General features: G+C 36.9%; 1 protein-coding gene across 1 annotated transcript; it reads right to left on the bottom strand.

Annotated features, from left to right (window-relative positions):
- LOC128357100 (antigen WC1.1) lies at positions 1-19346 on the bottom strand. The gene is made up of 20 exons (XM_053317341.1): positions 19292-19346; positions 16775-17086; positions 16188-16292; positions 14516-14713; positions 14198-14392; positions 13939-14046; positions 13438-13598; positions 10339-10477; positions 9231-9533; positions 7518-7823; positions 6984-7280; positions 6117-6404; positions 4498-4791; positions 3796-4077; positions 3006-3175; positions 2680-2791; positions 2392-2538; positions 2003-2098; positions 1584-1739; positions 1-1472 (listed from the first exon to the last, which is right to left on the bottom strand). Exons 1-20 carry the CDS (start codon positions 19344-19346, stop codon positions 1285-1287), a joined length of 3912 nt encoding a protein of 1303 aa, XP_053173316.1. The 3' UTR covers positions 1-1284.
- Between the last annotated feature and the right edge of the window lie 776 nt (positions 19347-20122).

Below are 20122 nucleotides of genomic sequence, written 5' to 3'. Positions count from 1 at the left end.
TATGACTGAATATAAGTTTGACATTATTACAACCTCTTCTCCATATGTACAAAAAGTCATGGAAGAAAAAAATAAGAGATGACATGTTTAATAGAATGTGTTTAAAAAAACAATAATAAACCATAAATGTGACAATGAAATCAACGTTATACATTCTTATAAATCCTACAAACTTATCTAATAGTTTTTTTAGTTTTTAGTTGTTTTTTTTACATAAAAGTCCTCCTCCATTAAAAATATATGTAGCTTATTGTTGATGTCTCTACTTCTCTGTACACATGGATATATATGCATATTTTTGACTGTAGAACAATGTTTTTATATTCATGTATTAAATTGGTGCTCACTTTAAATCTCTTAACGTGTATTTAAAGCACCATTTGTGACATCACAGCTAGTCTGGAGACAATTTGCGGTCCAATATGCAACTTGCATAAAAAACTTGAAGCCTCTAGTTAAGTAAAAGACATTTCATATCTGCTAGTCCAAATTCTGAAATGGGAAAAAAAGTGTAAATTCATAGATATTGGAGTCTTCAATAAGTGAGAAGATGTAAGTGTGATTTCATGATTTTTGTATAAAGGTGAACTTAATCTAATCTTTGAAATGTTCATAATAACCAAACATGGACATATATGGTTTGGCTTCCACAGTGATGTCTTTTTTGCTGTGTCTGCATTTTATGGAGCTAAATGTGCAGTTGATATGAATAAGCTAATGTATCATTGACAAACTACTGCAAAAACAACAATCTCATAAAAAATAGCTAAAATCATAGAAGCTAAACTACTTTATGAACAGATGCTTGTAAAATATGTTGAAAGCTATAAAATCAACAACTAGCAGGAGATTTAAGACAAAGAAACGACTGCTTTGAAGAGAAAGAACACTTTTACATGTTATAATACAAAAGTAGGTAGATTAAGAGATGCAACTGGCTTAATCTCACTGGAAAGTACACAAACCAGCAGTGTAGAATCAGATTATATTTTTCTGCTTAGACAGGAAATGTATGAGACTCTGAAACGTCACAGATAAACTGTAAAATCATGTCTGATTTCAAAATGATCAGTATTTTAGATAATGCATAATTATTCAGTTAGCTTTTTAGAGGGATACAAATATATTTTGCATATAAAAACTTTTAACTGTAATAAATTGTTTGTTGTAATTTGGACTCTTTTGAGTAAGTAAGAGAGTGCTGGGTTTTGCAATTGGGGTGATCCACCTTGCCAAATTGGATATTATTTCAGCAAGCTTTTCATTTGTTCGTCCAGTTTTGGCTCACCCATCTTGACCTGGCACTAGATAGTCCTCATCCCCCTTTGGCAATCCTGGAGGTGCCACTGCGACACTTTCAGTTGGGCTTTTGGGAGTGTTGTAGACTTGAGCTTTAGTCTGTGTGACCTCAGGGCTGGCTTCGATGTCGTCATAATTCTCCTGTGGGTCGTCCACCTCATAGGTCACCCCATCTATAGTAAGGAACAAGAGTTGGATGTTAAAATGTGGTCTGATTGGTGATGACATGATTATTTTGTGGACAAAACATGTTCAAAACTTTCCTGCGCTTTCATCAGGGGCACTGTCTGGCATGGGCATGTAGTCTCCTGAGGCGGCGTCAGTGTCTGCCTGAGAGGTCAGGGGCCGACCTTCCTCCATTTCATCAATATCATCATAAGGATAAGAGGAATTGCTCCGTGCGTCGTGCCCTGCGATGACTTCAGAATCTGATCTGAATCCTGCTCGAAAAACACCAACAAAAAGTATCATAAAGTCTTAGTGAGTTGTCCTACGTTTCAACTCACAAAAATATTAAACCATTAAAATAAATTCACCATATTTCAAAGTTGTGCTTAATTTTTACTTTTAAATCAAGTTTAAATGTAAGAGTCTGTGATTCAGATCAGTTTTATAAGTAGACATTTCTTTGAGTTCAACACTGGATGAATAAAGAAACCCCTCATCATTCTGAGTATTAATTAAAAAATTCAAAAAGACTCACTACCACGCCTGAAGTCTTCCATTTCATTTGATTTGTTGTGGAAATCGTCCATATCACCACTTTCAAACTCTACTTCTTTTCTTGGAAACATTCTCACTACACCAAAAAACAGCATTAGACATTAACTGGGACATGACAAACTGTCTTGGGCATAGAAACAATAATTGCATGCTCTCATACTAATGTACCAGAGGACAGCACAAGAGCCAGAAAAACAAATGGTTACTTGGACACATGCAGTATGCCGTGGTCAGAGTTTAGTGTAGAAAGACTGACACCTTGTGCCAAAATGTCTCCATTACACCTTTTTCAAAACATTTGAGTTGATTAGCTGTAACTGAAGCCATAGTTACTAGCAGAATGAAAGAGTAAAATAATAATACACTTACATGAGTCACTCTTGGCCCTCCTGATTAGGCACATTCGTACAAATATTATGGTCAGTACCACCACAACAAGAAGAAATCCTACGCCCACGATAACAGACACTGTCGGGAACGGCTCAGCTCTTTCTTGAGTTGAGGGCGGCTCATACCCTGAAATCAAAGCACAGCAGAGGGGGATTGGTACTTGGTTCATCCTATTTCTTTTTGTGCTTCATTATTAATCAGAAATTTGCCTTAAATGTGTTTTCAGGGAACCAGTGTGACTTAATGGGAAAGAAGTCAGAGACCTACCTTGACAGTAGATCTCAGCAGGCTTTTTAGTAGAAATGGGGTCTTTTTTTTGGACACAGTACTTGAAGTCGAGTGTGCCGTCTTGGCATTCCACTGATGTGTCCATGGTGACCTTCAATCAAAAAATTCAGCTTGTCTTTAGAGTATTACCTTTTCATGTAAACCATATAAAACAACATAAAAATCTGTCTGACAGCTAAAAAATCAAGGGCTGAATGAATAATAAAGACAAATAGTCAAACATTAAAACATCATGATTAAATTATGCAGAAGTCATGGTTGGAAACTTGCCACAAACAAACATGAAATGAAATACATAAAAGTACCTCTTGTTTCTGGTATTGGGGCTCGGACTTAAGCACATCAGTGCAATTGAGCTCTTCACACAGTTTTTTTTTAAATCGGACGGGAAACTCTAACAATTTCTCCCACGTATCTCGATAATTGACTTCAATTTGACCTCCGCATATGCTTGTGGTTCTGAACTTGACATTGCCTTTAAAAAAAATAAATAACAATAATTAAAAAAATTATAATTAACTTTCAACTCTTCAAATTTTTGGTAATACACTAATGCTAATAAAGAAATAGACAGTTTGGGAAAAAGTTTTTCGCTTTCTTGTTGACACATAGATTATTCAGTAGGCGACTGTCTGTTGAGATGATTAGCTTAGTTTGGCATATAACTAGGAGCAGAGGGAAACAGCTGGCCTATCCAAAGGTAGAAAAACATGTTGAGACAATATGACATGTTAATTTGTGAGCTTCAGAGGTGCTGGTAGGCATATTTTTTTTACTCTGGATGGACCCAGGCCAGCTGTTTCCCCTCCCTTTCCCAGTTTTTATGCTAAGCTAAGGTAGCCACTTCCTGGTTGTAGCAGACAACCCAATATGGGTGGCACCAGTCTTTTAGTCTAAGTGTGAAAGCAAAAGTGCATATTCTTAAATGTCAAGCTATATCTTTAATACCAATTACTTGAATTCTCTAACTTTTGGAAATTCATGATTGCATTGCTAGCTGCAAAAATTCCATGAACAATGATTAATTAAACATTTCCTCCAACATGGATATGGGTATATTCTGCATCTTTGATGATACACAAAGCAAATACTTACCAGTACAGTAAACAGACACCAATTTTCCCTTTCCCTCACACCTTGCTTTGAATCTCTTGCACTGGCCAATTTTGTGATGGAAGTCCTCACAATGGACATGGTGGTACTCCGTACTGGAGACAGGATTGCTATTATGTAATCTATCAATAATAGCATTGCCACAGCCTTTCTCCTGGCAAACCATGTGTGAATATTTATCCTCCCATTTCCTGTTGCACACCTCAAGGCCATTTATCTTCACTTGACCGTAACATCCCCCTGAGATGTTGATGTTAGGCTTCTCTGGAGAGGAAAGCAATACAATAAGATCAACTAGTAAAGGTTAACATTTTCAGATAGACACTTGAGAACATTAATTTAAAGTAAAAAAAAAAAAGACTGGCAAATTTAACTCAACACCGACAGCTTACAAAAGCACACAACTAAACACAGGAGGTCATGAAGTTAAAAAAAACAATTACAATACTTCTTTAGAGCTGCTTTGGAACCTCATTATACTTATACATTATACTTGTTTTGGCCTATTATTTTCAAAATCGATATCACTCTCATTTCTGTATACTACACATGAAAATACAGGAAAACAGCAAATAAGCATATTTTCCAAAATGTTGAACATTTCCTTTAATGATCAATAAACATGATTGGGCTCTACTGTGTCTGTATAGATAATATAGCTTATAGTTTAGAAGTCAAATGTACCTTCACATTCAATTACGGCCTGTTGTTTCTGTGTGGATGCTTGTGGCTTTTCGCAATCCCATATTTTCCCTTCTTCTCCAACACCTGTACAGTTGAAGCTCTTGTTCCAGAGTGTCTCAGAGGGGTTCTTTGCTGCTACCAACTTAAGGGCCCCACATTTCAGATCCTTGCAAAGCTTCTCGCCCTCCTTTTTTGAAAAGCCTTCCGCACTAACAGGAACTATGTTTTTTTCTTCCTGTGATTTAACATACACAGCTCCAGTACAGGCATCATTGAGTGTGATCGTCCTCCGTTCTAAAATTAGCAGCATGGACAAGTGTGAAAAACAAAACAAAACAAAGCTTCAGAAAATACAAAACTTACAAAACAATATCATGTAACAAACATTAAGTCCACCAATGCCTCCATGATGCTTTTTACACCTGTCTGTCATGCGCAAACTTGTAGTTGAATTGTTAGGTTGATATAAGAACCTTTAGACAGTTTGTGTTGATGTTAAAGACCCTCTCTAAAACCTTCAGCACTCATGACTAAATGTGCAACAAAGTTAAAACTTGACAAAAAAAAACAAAACAAACATTGTATCTTTGTTCATATCGGATCAACCTCTCATTGTAAGATGCTAATTAATAAAATAGCTTTTTAAATAATTAAGCAATTTGGGATGTCCACTTGGTTGCTTTCTTGCCAAGAGTTAGATGAGAAGATTGATAACTTTCCATTATATATGAAGCTAGAGACAGTTAGCCTAATTAGCACAAAGACTTTGACCATAACTTCCATACTGCTGTGTCACTGTATCTGGTAAAAACCACAGCTTGTCACTTTAAATTATTGAAGAGTTGCTGTTTCCTCCCATTTTCTGCAGTCTGTTTGCTAAGCTCAGCTAACTGCTGCTGTAGCTTTGACAGTGGTATCAGTCTTCTTATTTAGCTCTTGGTAAGAAAGATTTTTTCTAAAGATAATGAACTATTTCTTTATGGGAAAGTATCTTATAATTGTTAGGGAATTTTCCATCATTAATATGCACTGGGTCAAACTAGGCTGTGCGGTCATGGCAAGGCCTCACCAAATGATAGGTTTAGACACCGTCTCCCCTTGAGATAGTGGTGAGCAGTGTGTCTGCTCCTTTGGGGGAAAACAGGAGGCTTTCTGATAGTGTTGCTATAGCAGCCGAGGTCAGATATGTGTTTGACTGTTTTCCCTGAATGGGATAGAGGCAACTGGAGTCAGAGGTTTGATATAGTGTTGGATGTAGGACAAAGGTCCTGAGTGAGGTCTAAGCAATGTTTTGTCTGTAGACCAGTAGACTAAATTCTGTATATTGTAGATGTGTTGGATCTGCCCATATTTGGGCATGGCTCAACCATGGGAATTATCTGTGTGGTTTAAAGTCTATCCCCGGAGGAGAGAAGCTTCAGAATTGAAGGAAGCATCAGGGCATGTAATGTGTACTGATCATTCATTCACTTCTCCTCCATGAAGTAAATAAACCTTTTTAATACAAGACATCCTGGACTCCTGTCTACTCTCTCCATTGATATATGGGCTGCATAATTAAAATCACTATCATATATGATTGAAATATATTGCATTTGAGTCAAAATCATTACACATACCAGAGCATTGGAGGCCACCAAGAGGGCAGGACTTTTCTTCGGCTACACATTTTTTTAAGTCATTTGACGTATACTGCAGCTGTGATATTTGTTTCTTTTCTGTTGGATGTCCCCAGTAGTCAGTACTGTTGACTGCATCACCACAATCCAGCTCCTTGCAGATGGCATCTCGTGTGTCCTTGTCTTTAAGAGCTTCCTTGCACACTGGGAGCCACTTATCTTCATAGGACAGCAGAACATTCCCAGAACATTTGTCTCCAAATGTGTCTAGTTTGGGCTTGATGCTACCTGCAATAAAAGATTGACAAAAACAGAGTTAAAACTGGATGTAATTTATGATTTTGATAAAAGAACAAACAAAAAACTCAATCTGGATCAAAATGATGGGCTTGTGCAAAGATGGAACACATTTTTATGAAAGTTGGTCTCATGACCACTGAGTGATGGCCATCTATATGTATCAAGGAGATACATTCAAGTTTGCAGTGGTGCTCTGATCAGTAAACGCTTGTTCGCATACATTTGTTTTTAATTGTCTTTCAGAGTTGTCTTAGTTTATATGAAACAGGACAATCACCAAAAATGAATAAGTTCATTTTTAGCCTATGGCCTAACTTTCCTCTGGATGTCACTGAAGTCTTTGAGAGGTTCAGCTAACAAACAGAGAGCATCACCTCATTTTTGAAAGTAATAGGAGCAAAATCAGGATAGGAAATTATTAGGAAACTTGAAATTTAGAGGGATTTTGAGATGGTAGGAATACATGGGGCCATTCAATCTGACAGAAAGATTAAACATAAAATAGTCAAATTATAACCACATTTTAAAATGTCTTTATAAATATATGGGAATTTTAAAAACAATTACCTGAGCAAACGACATAGGCTGGGTTTTGGCTAAAGGTTTTATCATTATCATCATTTTTGACAAAGTTGTAATTGGCCAGCTTGGCAGCATTCTTTGGTGAGTGCAGACTCTTGACGATCACCACACTTGATTCTTGTTTGTAGGATTTCAGGGAGATATTCCCACAGCCTAGCTCTTTACACAGGCTCTCAGACATGTTGTCAGTCCAGGTGTTCTTGCACACACCTCCACACTCCCCCCCCATGCAAACATTGACCATACCCCAACACTTATTGGTCAGGTTTACATTGATTTTTCCTGTTGGGGCAAAAGGCAAAGGGTCAAGAAATTGCTGGCAGCGCTTATCATCACATTATTTCACATCTAAAACATACAAAGAAAACTGGAGCAGTGGAGTAGAAGTTAGATTGTAGTATATCCGTTAAGCCAAATTTGTATAGCATTCCTTCTCGATCATTGTTTTGTAGTGTTGCCTAAATGAATCCTACCTGGACAACAAGACAACCAATAAGTTATATGACTGCTTCACCATACCTGAACATGTCACGGTGGCAATAGTGGCATTGGAGTCTGATGATAAAGGGGATGTTTCACAGTCAAACAGAGATGTGGTGTTGGATGAGCACTTGTATGATTCAATTAAACGTTTATTCTTATTAGAAGGAGGTGTGTGGTTAAAGCTTTGGGCCTCCCCGCAGTGCATCTGTCGACACACAGTGTTGGCGGTGTCATTGTTCCACGTCTCGTTGGATCCGGAAACCCAGGAGATAACGTCGCCCTTCTCTATCCTCACTTTTCCAGAACAGGACTTTTTCCCCTCGAGAAATGCCACCTTGTGCTCTGACAAACAAGGAAAGAGAGATATACAGTTGGTGTTAGGATTGTGATGGACTGGCAACTTGTCTAAGGTGTCCCTCTCTTTCTTCACAGTGAAACATGGAAACACTGAGATGCAGATGAAAAAATGTTGTAGACCATAAGTTGTTTAAACTAATTTTTCTTTTTAAATCATTCCAAAAAGATAATAAAGTGTCTTCAGTCCTGGAAATGTAGACAATATGAGCTGTGACATCATGTTTGAAATTGAGCTGATTGAGCCATTTGTATAAAACATACATACAAATCTTCTATGTTTTTTATCATGATCTTATAATGATTGGTATTTTTAAAAAATGTTCTCAATGGTTCCAAATTGACAAAGTTAAGCATTTTTCAAGTCTGTCTTAAAACAACAGTTGCTGTAATCATTCCTCCTGTTCATACTGACCATTAGAAGATCTCTTCATAATAAAAGTACAATGTAAATGATTAAGGACAAAATCCACAGTCCTCCTTCTGTGCTACAATGTATTTAAAAGTTGATCTGAAGCTAATATGAAGCTTTAGCCGTCCAAATGAGTCAAATCTTCTATGTTTCAACGTTACAGTGTTTTTAGTAGCAAAGTCTTTTTGTAACTATACTTCCACCACAGCTCAACAGGAAACACTAAGAGGGAATTAGATGCTAAAAAGACTGTAAATGTGTCAGATATCACTTGGTATGCATCACGTCTACTTTTAAATGACTGTGTGGACACACTGTGGATTTTGTCCTCCATCACAACTTGTGAACCTGTCCTTCATGCATAATAACTGTATGTATTTGACCTTAATTTTTGTTTCAAGCTGCTAATTGATTTTTTATTTTATTTTTTGCATTAATTATGGATCAAAAGACTAAGCGTAATGTGAAAGGTGTCACTTGTATTGACTATAACCCCACCCAAATCTGCAGTTCCCCTTTAGCAGCCTGCATCTTGGCCTGTACACTACATGCTCAGCACCAAATGCAGTAAGATAAAATTTGCAACTAAATCTGGTGAACATAGAAGGACACTCAGCAGCTAAAGAAAAAGAGTCACATATTTCCTAGATATTGGTCAGGTAGCATGAATCACGACTTCAAATGGATGGGTTAGGGTTAGTTAATAAATAAATTAAATTAAATGTTTAAAGGTGTATAACATACTGGGTGAGACTACCAAAGGGTAGTACAAATATGGTGTAAAATTCCATATTAAAACAATGTTCTTATAGATTCTTCACCTTCAACTCAAACCTCAAAGAGAAATGTGGAGTATGGTCCAAATTCAATTAAGAGCCTCTCTTACAGTATGTAACTGACAGTGTGGAAGTGAAGGATGACAGTCAGGGACAACAACAAAAGGTCAAAGGGCAAGACAGACAAAGAGAGGAAAGAAGACTCACCTTCACAGATTATTCCCACTGCCTCTCTATCGCCCTGGCTGTTGGACAGCTCTTTCACAGTACACTCAGATATGTGTTTGACTCCTGCATTGCATGTTATCTTCTTTCGCAGGAATGGACTTGACCCCATGCTGAATTTTTCAGATTTTCTTGCATCTCCACATTTCAGTTGTTGGCAGACAACATTTGAATAGCTATCAACCCATTGCGCTTTATCAACATTTTGCCATTCGCCCTCAAAATGGATCTCCAACCTCCCAGCACATTTCCCGGGACCGTCCACCAATCTCGCGTTGACACTCCCTGTACAGATACAGCAAACCAAATGTGAAACATGGGCCACGTACTACATAAAAACCTTTCCCTGCATACATTTGGGTATATATGTAATTAAAAAATTTTAACCCTTAAACAGGCAACGTGCACCAGGAGATACAGACTCTTTAACCTGCGTGTTGTCCTCCCGGGTCAAATTGACCCCTTCTGTTTTGACTGTTCCTTCTTTCCTCCCTTACTTCCTTCCTTTTTTCCAACCCTTCCTTCCTTCCTTCCTTCCTCCCTCCCTCCTTTCTTTCCTTCTTCCTCCCTCCTTCCTTTCCTTCCTTCTTCCTCTCTTCCTTCCTTCCTCCTCCCTCCCTCCCTTCCTTCCTCCCTCCTTTCCTTCCTTCTTCCTCCCTCCTTCCTTTCCTTCCTTCTTCCTCCCTCCCTTCCTTCCCTTCCTCCCTCCTTTCCTTCCTAACTTCCTCCCTCCTTCCTTTCCTTCCTTCTTCCTCCCTTCCTTCCCTTCCTTCCCTTCCTTCCCTTCCTTCCCTTCCTTCCCTTCCTTCCTTCTTCCTCCCTTCCTTCCCTTCCTCCCTCCTTTCCTTCCTTCTTCCCTCCTTTCCTTCCTTCCTTCCTTCCTTCCTTACTTTTGGTGCAAATGACATAACTAGTAAGGATTTTTTACATCTAATTTTCCACTCCTGCCTGTTTAAGGGTTAAAAAAAATATTAATCAATGAAGTAATACATTCCCTGTCTTGGCCTGGTATTCCTTCTAAATTGCAAAAGCCATATTTCTTACTACAAATCGCAAGAAGATACAATCTATCATCACTGCCGTATCTCACCTTCACAGATCACGTAGGCGTGGGATTGACAAGTTTTGGGGTCTCGCTTGGCTTTACAGTGCCACAGTGAGGACTCCTTGCCTTTGCAGTCCACCTCGTCCATTATCCATCCCTGTGATGTCCTACTAGGTTTAAAGTCCTTGAAAAAAGAAGCATTTACAGTAATTTAGATATGATTAATTTTTGCAAGACTGTAAACTTTTATGGACACAAAAAGAACTGTAAAACAGCTGTTTCCAATCTTAATGTTCAGATACTTTAAGTCAAGTGTTTCCTAGCTGTAGCTTCACATTTAGCAGAAAAATATAAGATTGTTATTGATCTTCTTATTGAACGCAGCAAGAAAGTGATTGGATATATCTCTCAAAATGTCAAACTCAACAAGAAACAATGTGAAGAACATGATAACCAGTGTAGGGCAGTAACTAGTTGCATATAATGTCATTTAATTACAAAATAAATATAAGTGTAATTTTTACAGTTACTGCGAAAAAATGTGTCATTAAATTACAGTTAGTTATGAAAATGTTGATGATTACAAAGGAGGTTACATCTGGAGTCACACCTTTAAGATTTTGCTCAGGAGAGGGTTTTCTCATTTTTTAATATTTAACATGTTACTGAATACATTTATTACTGTTTTTAATTATTTGAAATCAATATTTTTCTTCAATTATGTAAATAAATCATGACGTGGGCTTATTTGGAGCACACATGGGCATACATGGCATCACAGTACCAGCTCATGCCAGACTTTTGACTTTTTTCATCAAAACATTTGTTAGAAAATTAGAAAAGTAATCAAATGTAATGTTACATTATTTTGATTAAGTCATTGAGATAGTTAAATTACTCTCTATTTTACTAAATTTAAAATAGGGTAACAAGTAACCTGTAACCTGTTACATTTGCAAATAACCTCAGGGATTACAGCAAAAAAAAAAATCTTCCGACTGAAATAACCCATATAATCTTTTATTTTATTATTCTAAACATGAAAAGAAAATCCTTTAAATTTTTGCTCATCCCTATTTGACCAGAAAAAAGAAAAAATGTATTTCAATTTGACATTTTATATTTTAAAACGTTTTTTGGGTGGATTAAATTAAATCATGCTTCTTTCAGTTTTCTACTCTGGTACATCTTATTGCACTTACAGTAACATAAAGAGTGTAGCTGTCACCTTCACCTCCAGTTTTCACCTGGTTCACTGATGCTCAGCTCCACCAGGTGAAACAGACGGCTCTTTAATACAGAGATCATCATCATAGCCATAAAGAAGATAACTCATTAAGACTTTGCTTTCTTACATTGAACCAACCAAAACTAGCTTAACGTTGCTGTTGTGTACTTTTAAACAGCACACAGGTGTTTGAGGTGTAGCTGCAGGGTTGGGTGGAGGTGTGTGGGGAAGCTAACAGCTAACACAACAGCGTCCTACAGCCGCTACCTCTGTAGCTGCTTACTGATGGAGCAACTCTCTCCTCCATTTAGTGTCTGGACCTTTTATACAGAACAGAGAGGAGGAATAAAGTAGCAGTATTCCTACATTGAACAGTGAGGAGGAATAAAGTAGTAGTATTCCTACATTGAACAGTGAGGAGGAATAAAGTAGTAGTATTCCTGCATTGAACAGAGAGGAGGAATAAAGTAGTAGTATTCCTGCATTGAACAGAGAGGAGGAATAAAGTAGTAGTATTCCTGCATTGAACAGAGAGGAGGAATAAAGTAGTAGTATTCCTGCATTGAACAGAGAGGAGGAATAAAGTAGTAGTATTCCTGCATTGAACAGAGAGGAGGAATAAAGTAGTAGTATTCCTACATTGAACAGAGAGGAGGAATAAAGTAGTAGTATTCCTACATTGAACAGAGAGGAGGAATAAAGGAGTAGTATTCCTACATTGAACACTCTCAGAGGAGAGCAGTGTGATGACAGCTAACAGCAGCAGAGGCTAACGTTAGCTGCTCCTCCATCTTGCGGCGGACACACACACAGTGGTGGAGAGTTGTGACAACTTAAAGTAGCTGTATGTAACAAATATATTCCAAGTAATCATAAAATTGCCCTAAATATCACCAGACATTAAGGAATCATGTTCATTTCAAACACTGATATCACTGAGAGTAGTAGTCCAGCCAGAATATTCACATTTGAAAAGCTCAGTTGCAGCCCTCAAGCAATGTTTTGGCCTGATGCACCACCCACCACCTAGCTACCAATCACCAAGTCAGTACTGATGCTCCACCCACCACCTAGCTACCAATCACCAAGTCAGTACTGATGCTCCACCCACCACCTAGCTACCAATCACAAAGTCAATAGTGTTTCAGCATCTAGGTTGCCAGTTGACAATGAGCTGCAGCTAGGAACACTGCAGATAATGTCTGATGTTACAAAACCAAAAAAACCTCATTATGACTCAAATACGTTGTGACAATTTGAGAAACAAAACAAGGGTATGTTTAGGAGACGCCTTTGAAACATGGAGACGGCTGGAGACAGTTACAGCGTCATACAGCACTCAGCTGCACCCGCTGATACGGAGGAGGATATGCAGGATCACATCCAACAACTAGCAACCCGTGTGAAGTAGACTCTGGCAGGGAGGGGGCGAGGAGTAACAGCTCTCTCCAGTGTTTTGAACGTGGGCTGCAGTACCATTTCTAAACACTTGGTGTCAGAGTTACATACTTCAACTTTAAGTCAGTCATGTAGATGCAGTAGGCTAATATTCTGCTTGCTTCCAACACCATTTTAAACAATGTATTGATATTTGGGAATTGACTCACGGGCTGCCCATGTCTGTTCTGTGTTTGTTGTGATAATAATATTGAGTATCATGTTAGATATATTATTTTATACCTCTGTAATTCTCATCAGATCTGCATTGATCTCATATCTGGCCTTTCGGCAGTCCAATTGACTGTAGTGATGGAGAACTTTAACTATTTGCTGCATTAGCTAACGGTGACTCTTTTACATTATGCTTTAGCATCTACCATCATCCTGCAATTGCCACGTGTACGCACAAGGGTCACTGTTTAGCAAAAACTACACAGGCTCACAAAAACAAGAGCAAAAAATAAAATAACACTCACCGTATTCACTAGTTTTCCGCATTTTAGCTCGCTGCAAACCTTTTCAGCATTCTTTGGGTTCCATTTGGTGCCACACACAGGGTGCTCTGTATCATTCACCTTCATATAAACGGAACCGTAACAGCTGGTACTGTTGTCCTTCAGAATGACTTTAACGTTGTCTGCGGCAAAAAAGAAAAAAAAGGGGGATAGTGTTTTTGATATCATGGTTTAGATCAGGGGTGTTTAACTTATTTACAGTCACATACAGCCAAACTTGATCTCAAGTGGGTCGGACTAGTAAAACCACCATCTGTTTCCAAAACAGATGACAAAAGAAAAATGAGTGTAATTTCAGCAACATTAGGTCTGAGCCTTTTGAAGACAATTCTGCACAGAAGCTGCTGATTGACACTTTGCACAATGTTCAATATATTAATGATTTAAATATGTATTTAATATGCATTCATTGGTTTGAAGAGAATTGTATTCTAGTCAGGGTGGAAAAATTTGACATGAGACACAGGTAAACTTGCTCCTGAAACCTGGCGTCATATTTGTTATCCAATCGGCCTGATAAGACCCCTTGGGAGGGCCGGTTCTGGCCCACGGGCTGTATGTTGAACACCCCTGGTTTAGATTTTTAAGCAACTTAAGATAGTGGGTGAAACAATATTGATATATATTTTTACATGTAGAGGAATAATCAAGACAAAGACAGAACATGAGGAAAATGTTACTTGAGGAAAAGACATGTTTAGATATTAATTAGTTGAATTACCTGAGCATGTCAGCTGTGTGTCATTGTTACTGCTATTGACACTGAGACCACCACAGTGCATCTTGTGGCACAACTCATCAGCAGTGTGTTTGAGGTCTGAGAGCTTTATGTCAGTCCAGTTCTCTCCATCTTCCTTTTGCAACCGCCCAGAACAAGCGTTTGTTGAGTTTCCACTGAGTTGCAGTCTCTTGTAACCTGTTTAAATGAACAGTTTCCTTAATTCACTGATATATTGCCACAGAAGAGAAAACTTCTGAGTGTGTGTGTGTGTGTGTGTGTGTGTGTGTGTGTGTGTGCGCGCGCGTGCGCGCGAGTTACCTGTGCATGTGACCGAAGCAGCTTTTTCGCATTTAGGTGCTTCCTGAGTTACACATTGCCAAAGATTTGTGAAATCCATCTTTTCGGGACAGTTGACTTTCATAATTGGTTGGTTCGAGGCCACCGAAGCCGAACTGGGATCTTCCAAGGAGTTACCACATCCGAGGCTTTCACAGATATGATCAGCTGCTTTCGTTGCTTTACATGAGAGGAATTTTAGAAGAAAACATTTTTTTCAAAAATCATTATCGTGCTAAACATGTCACATCACTGATACCAGCAGTGTTATTAAGACCGAAAGAAATGGTGAGATGAAACACATCAGGCTCATTCCTTCAAATTCATTACATAATCATATAATGAACAACAAAATATATCACAATAAAAAACACAAAATAAAGAACATTCAATGTGTTGTTGGAAAAGAACCCAAGAAGAGAGAGTGACTGAGCTGCTTCTGTAATCATCCTTAATGTAATCATGTTTCCAATGTAAGTGATGGGGACAAAAGTTTTTGTATTGTGCACAAATGTAAGTTTATTTCAATGTAATTTGAGACTTCAGCACACAAATGAAGTTTGCATTTAAGTCTGAAAGCTAAAGTCTTTTTGGCATTAACAAAGGTTAGGGTTAGTTAAGGTTAGTTAACTTTCAGGGCTGTAACTGTAACATTCAAGTATTTTTGCACAGAACCTTTGACCTGGACCTTTAACTGATTGAATATTGAGGATTGTTAAATATTGTCTGAGCGTTTCTATTTTAACGAGCACAGCTTCTCCAGCTAATACGGTAAAAGTGGAGTGGCCCTCGGAAACCCACAGACCAATGAGCATAGCTAATCTTCTCACGTGACGCTAATCAGCCATTCAAATACATTCGTACATGCGGAAAGACTCAACTGTCAGGGAGATACACACGGAGAAAAGAGGAGAGACATTTTACAAGTTATTAGATGTGAAATTAAGTTCACGGTTTAAGTTTAAGCTAAAGTCTGTAAAGTAAGAATAAATATGTGTTCTGAGTTTGACATACCACAGAAAAATGTGTTGTTAACCACCAAATTGCCAAACATATGAAATATATAAAATACTACTACTACTACAGTCTACAGTTAGCCGAGTTAGCCACTGAGCTAGCAGCTGAGCTAGCAGCAGAAAGTTCTCAGACGTAGCGTCCATGTTTCTGGTAGAGGTGGTGACTTTGATTGACAGGTGACACTTGGTAGGGGGCGGGGTTTCAGCAGACTCAGCGGGTACTTTACAGTCTAACACAGTATTGGGTGATAATTTACACCTTAACCAAAACTAAATAGAAGAAAAAGAAAAAAGCAATCCAATTGTGCCTTTTTTTACTCCACCCACACCCCTCTTCTGTAACACAAGCTTCCTCTTAAAACAATATCTCAAGCTAAAGCTGAGATAACTTTTGAGACCATTTTTTATGTCGCTCTAGAGTCATAGAAGATATGATATAACAGCTTACTGTAAAAGTAATCAGGACTGCATATGTAGAATCCAACTGAATAAGCAAATGCTGCTGCTTGCTACACTGCTTGTATATAGGAAGAATCATATCACAGTCATCACACTTTGCGTTCCTTTTTGTCCTTTGTACAAAATGTCCCAAAATTACTCAATTCAGACATCACAGAACATTTGAGTGATGTTCTTACCAAATTTGTCAAAACACAAGTAACCTGAAGTTGTTTTCCCGCCATCTGTTGAGTATCGGACAGGTCCTGCACATTCATCTCCTTCAAGATCGATTTTGATATTGTCTAGAAGAGCAAAAAAAAGAAGCAAAAATAGTCATAACATTTTCTACACTGGTTTTTACAGAATTTTTGGCTTTTTATTTATTTAACCAGGTTAGTTCCATTGAGATCAATAATCTCTTTTACAAGGGAGACCTGGCCAATACAGCAGCAACACAGTTACAGTAAAAGAATCAGATAACACATTTTAGCTACATTAAAACTTACTTACAGCCTGGATTCCAGAGTTTTCACTAGAGCTTTAAATTCAGTCAAGTGTACGAGGTTTTGAAGATTAAACTCTGATTGTCAATTATTTCAAGCGATACTGTACATGCCGAAAACAAAAGCTTTCTTTCCATATTCAGTTCTTACTTTTGGAACAACCAATTGAAAAATGTCCATAGAGCGAAGATAGTGACCTTTTAAAGGCGCACATCTCAACAATGCATAACAATACAAAGAATGTATCTTAACAAATATAAAAAGTAAAAGTTCAGCCTTACAAGAACATTTCACCTTCTTCACAGTAGGCTTTAGGTAGACGCTGGTGCCCCAACCTGGAAATGTACAGTTCCACAGCTGATCCTCTGCTCCAGTGCAATTCACTTCATTGAGCCAGGTTGTGCCGTCAATGTCTCGACTCACATCTTCTATTGAGTTGAGCTCCCCGCATTGAGCGGTCTTGCACACCACTTTTTCAGTGTTACTGTTCTGGACACTGTCGCCAAGGTAGCCCCAAGCGTTGTCATTGTAGATTTTAGGGTAGCCTTCACACGGGCCGTCTCCATCCTTAAGATACAGTCTTTGGCTTGTAACTGGTTACAGAGAGAATAAGAAGCATGTAGATGTAGTGAGGGATATATTTCTGTTTTGTAGTTGTTTTTTTATAATCATTTTGTTAATTGTGAGGTTGCTGTCTTTTTTCTTCTTTTTTTTATTTTACACACATTTACTTGCATTTGTACCCCCAGGCGTCCCTAGGTGCCCTCATGTCCCCCTTATAACTTCAAAAAAAAAAAAATCTGATTGGATAATGCATTTAAAAAAAAAAAAAAATTAAACACTGCTGTCGTAAAACAAACCTTGTGGAGTTACAAACCTTGTAACTCCACATTTTGTCATGGACATAGTAGGTGTCTGACAGTGACCATAATTATCAACGTCAAGAGAATGGGTCTTTTATTTTTATAGAACCCAGCAAAAAAAGAAAAAAAGAGAACAATCATTTACAAAATCTTAAAAATATTTTTTTTCATATAAAATAAAAAAATATGCAATATAGAAGTAATATGAGAAAAAAGGGTAATGGTTTAATTTCAAATAATTTCCCTGCATTTCTCATGGATAGAAATATGTCTTTTCGTACTAATTTCACAAAAAATATTCGTTTATGAACCTGGATGGAAAATTTTATACATTTTGCAACTACTCTTTATTTTTCTATGAAATGCTGCAAATTTAAATATGCTTTGAATATTACAGATTCTTAAAATAAGCATTACCAAAAAAAAAAGAAAAACATCCAACCAGAATTGATTTTTTATAAAAAATATCCGCCAACTAATGATAATCTTTCATTCACATTCACTGCAATATATCAAGATCTCTTTAAAATGTATTCAAATATCACCAAAATTGCTTAGGACCAACTTTTAAGCATTTATTTATTTAGTAATTGAAAATTTGTGCCGACCAACATAAGTGTCTTATCCGTGCAACGGTTGGTATGACTTTAAGTTCAATTCATCACTGTTCTCTTGAAAATGAACATTTGGTAAAAGTTTTTAATGAATATGTGTATTTATATGAAAGAAATATATACATGTATTTTTTAAAATATAAAAATGTTACAAAAAATCATGAAATTGCACAATTTTTTCCCCTCAAGGTGAGAAATTTAAACCAACATATATTTTCCACAGCTGAAGGTATAAGCATGATATTTTCAGATTAGCTTCTTCTTGATTTTGTATCAATTTATTACCCTTTTCTATTTTATTTTTTAATTAGCATGAAAATGCTTCAAATTTAGCAGAATAATCTATTGTTATCCAAACTGACACAGATTTAACAGAGAAATCATGTATATGATCGTGGCAGAGCGGTTCATATTAAACTTATTTTGAAAACCCTGAACATTAGGATAGTTCATATAGTTCATATACTTTACATACCCTTCATATTCTGACTCATAATTAGTCTTTACATCATCCCCCATCAGTTATTAATACATGTTTGATTAATATTATGGAATTTTATATTTTATGATCCAAGATCCAACATTTTATAGAATATGTTTGAATGCTGATTTTTTTTTTTAAATAAACAAAGGTGCATTAAATTTACATTTCCTGTATACTGTGGGTTACCTTAGGAAAAGTACTGCTAAAATAAATGTTATTACTCTTAAATGTAAAATAGGTCAAATTTGACCCTGAACAGTATGAAAGGGTTACATTTATTTTGAAAAACCCTTAACATGAGGATATCGTGGCACAGCAGATCATATTAAACTTATTTTGAAAAACCCTTAACATGAGGATATCATGGCGCAGCAGTTCATATTTAACTTATTTTGAAAAACCCTTAACATGAGGATATCATGGCACCGCAGTTCATATTAAACTTATTTTGAAAAACCCTTAATATGAGGATATCGTGGCACCGCAGTTCATATTAAACTTATTTTGAAAAACCCTTAACATGAGGATATCGTGGCACCGCAGTTCATATTTAACTTATTTTGAAAAACCCTTAACATGAGGATATCGTGGCACCGCAGTTCATATTAAACTTATTTTGAAAAACCCTTAACATGAGGATATCGTGGCACAGCAGTTCATATTAAACTTATTTTGAAAATCTCGAAATTAAATTGTTTTGCATTGCGCTCTTTATACATGAACAAATGATTTTAAAAAATCATTTTGATCAACAACCCAACACACACACACACACACATACACACACAGAGAGAGAGAGAGAGAGTAAAAAGTTGAAAGGGATGAGTTGTAACTTGCCTTCTATGATCACCTGCTCAAAGAGAGCTGCGTAGAGGAGAAGGAGGAACCACATCGTCACCACAGCTCATGTCTACAGAGTGAGACAGATGAATGATCTGCTCAGCCTTTTATTGCTGAGGATGTGCCCACCAAAAATAGACATGAGCTGTAACATGTATGTGGTGTGAAGTTAGACACACACAAAGAAAAATATAGGGAGGATCCTGAGTGGGGAAAAAACATATTTAAAAGAGCATTTGATTATGTATATATTTATTAATTAATTAATTTATTATTTTCACCCAAATTACCTGACACACATACATGATATAAGACATGTCTATATTATATATTATTGTTATTTTTTATTTGTTTATTTGCTTTCATGAAAAGTGCTCTATTAATAAAGTTTATTCTGATATTAATAAATATATATAACATATTAATTAATAAATCAATGGTTGAAGGCTATAAAAATTGACAGCTTAGACAAATGTGTAGAAAAGCACTGATCATGGGATTGGTCATTTGATGGCAGTCAATAAATGGAATATATATCTGATACACATGATGCATCTTTAAAGTTGTTGTTGCTTTGTTTTACTCTTTGAATATGTTGTAAGGACAGTGCATGCTTACATGGATCTGTGATGCAATGCACAAAGTGTGATGTCTTAAATGTATTCCTTTTTATTTGAAATGCTTTTGATTGGAATGTCTGTTTCCTTTAAGACAACGGCAACACAGCTACATATTCATTCTGTAATGAATGATCTTTTTATGATTTTATTTTTTATTTTTATGATAGTACGTTGCTTTTTTTAATGAATGTACAATTGATAATACTAG

This window comes from Scomber japonicus, chromosome 4, assembly GCF_027409825.1.
Source record: "Scomber japonicus isolate fScoJap1 chromosome 4, fScoJap1.pri, whole genome shotgun sequence".
NCBI lineage: Eukaryota > Metazoa > Chordata > Actinopteri > Scombriformes > Scombridae > Scomber > Scomber japonicus.
Note: the sequence above shows the minus strand (reverse complement) of the source record. Positions and strands in the feature narration are given on the sequence as shown.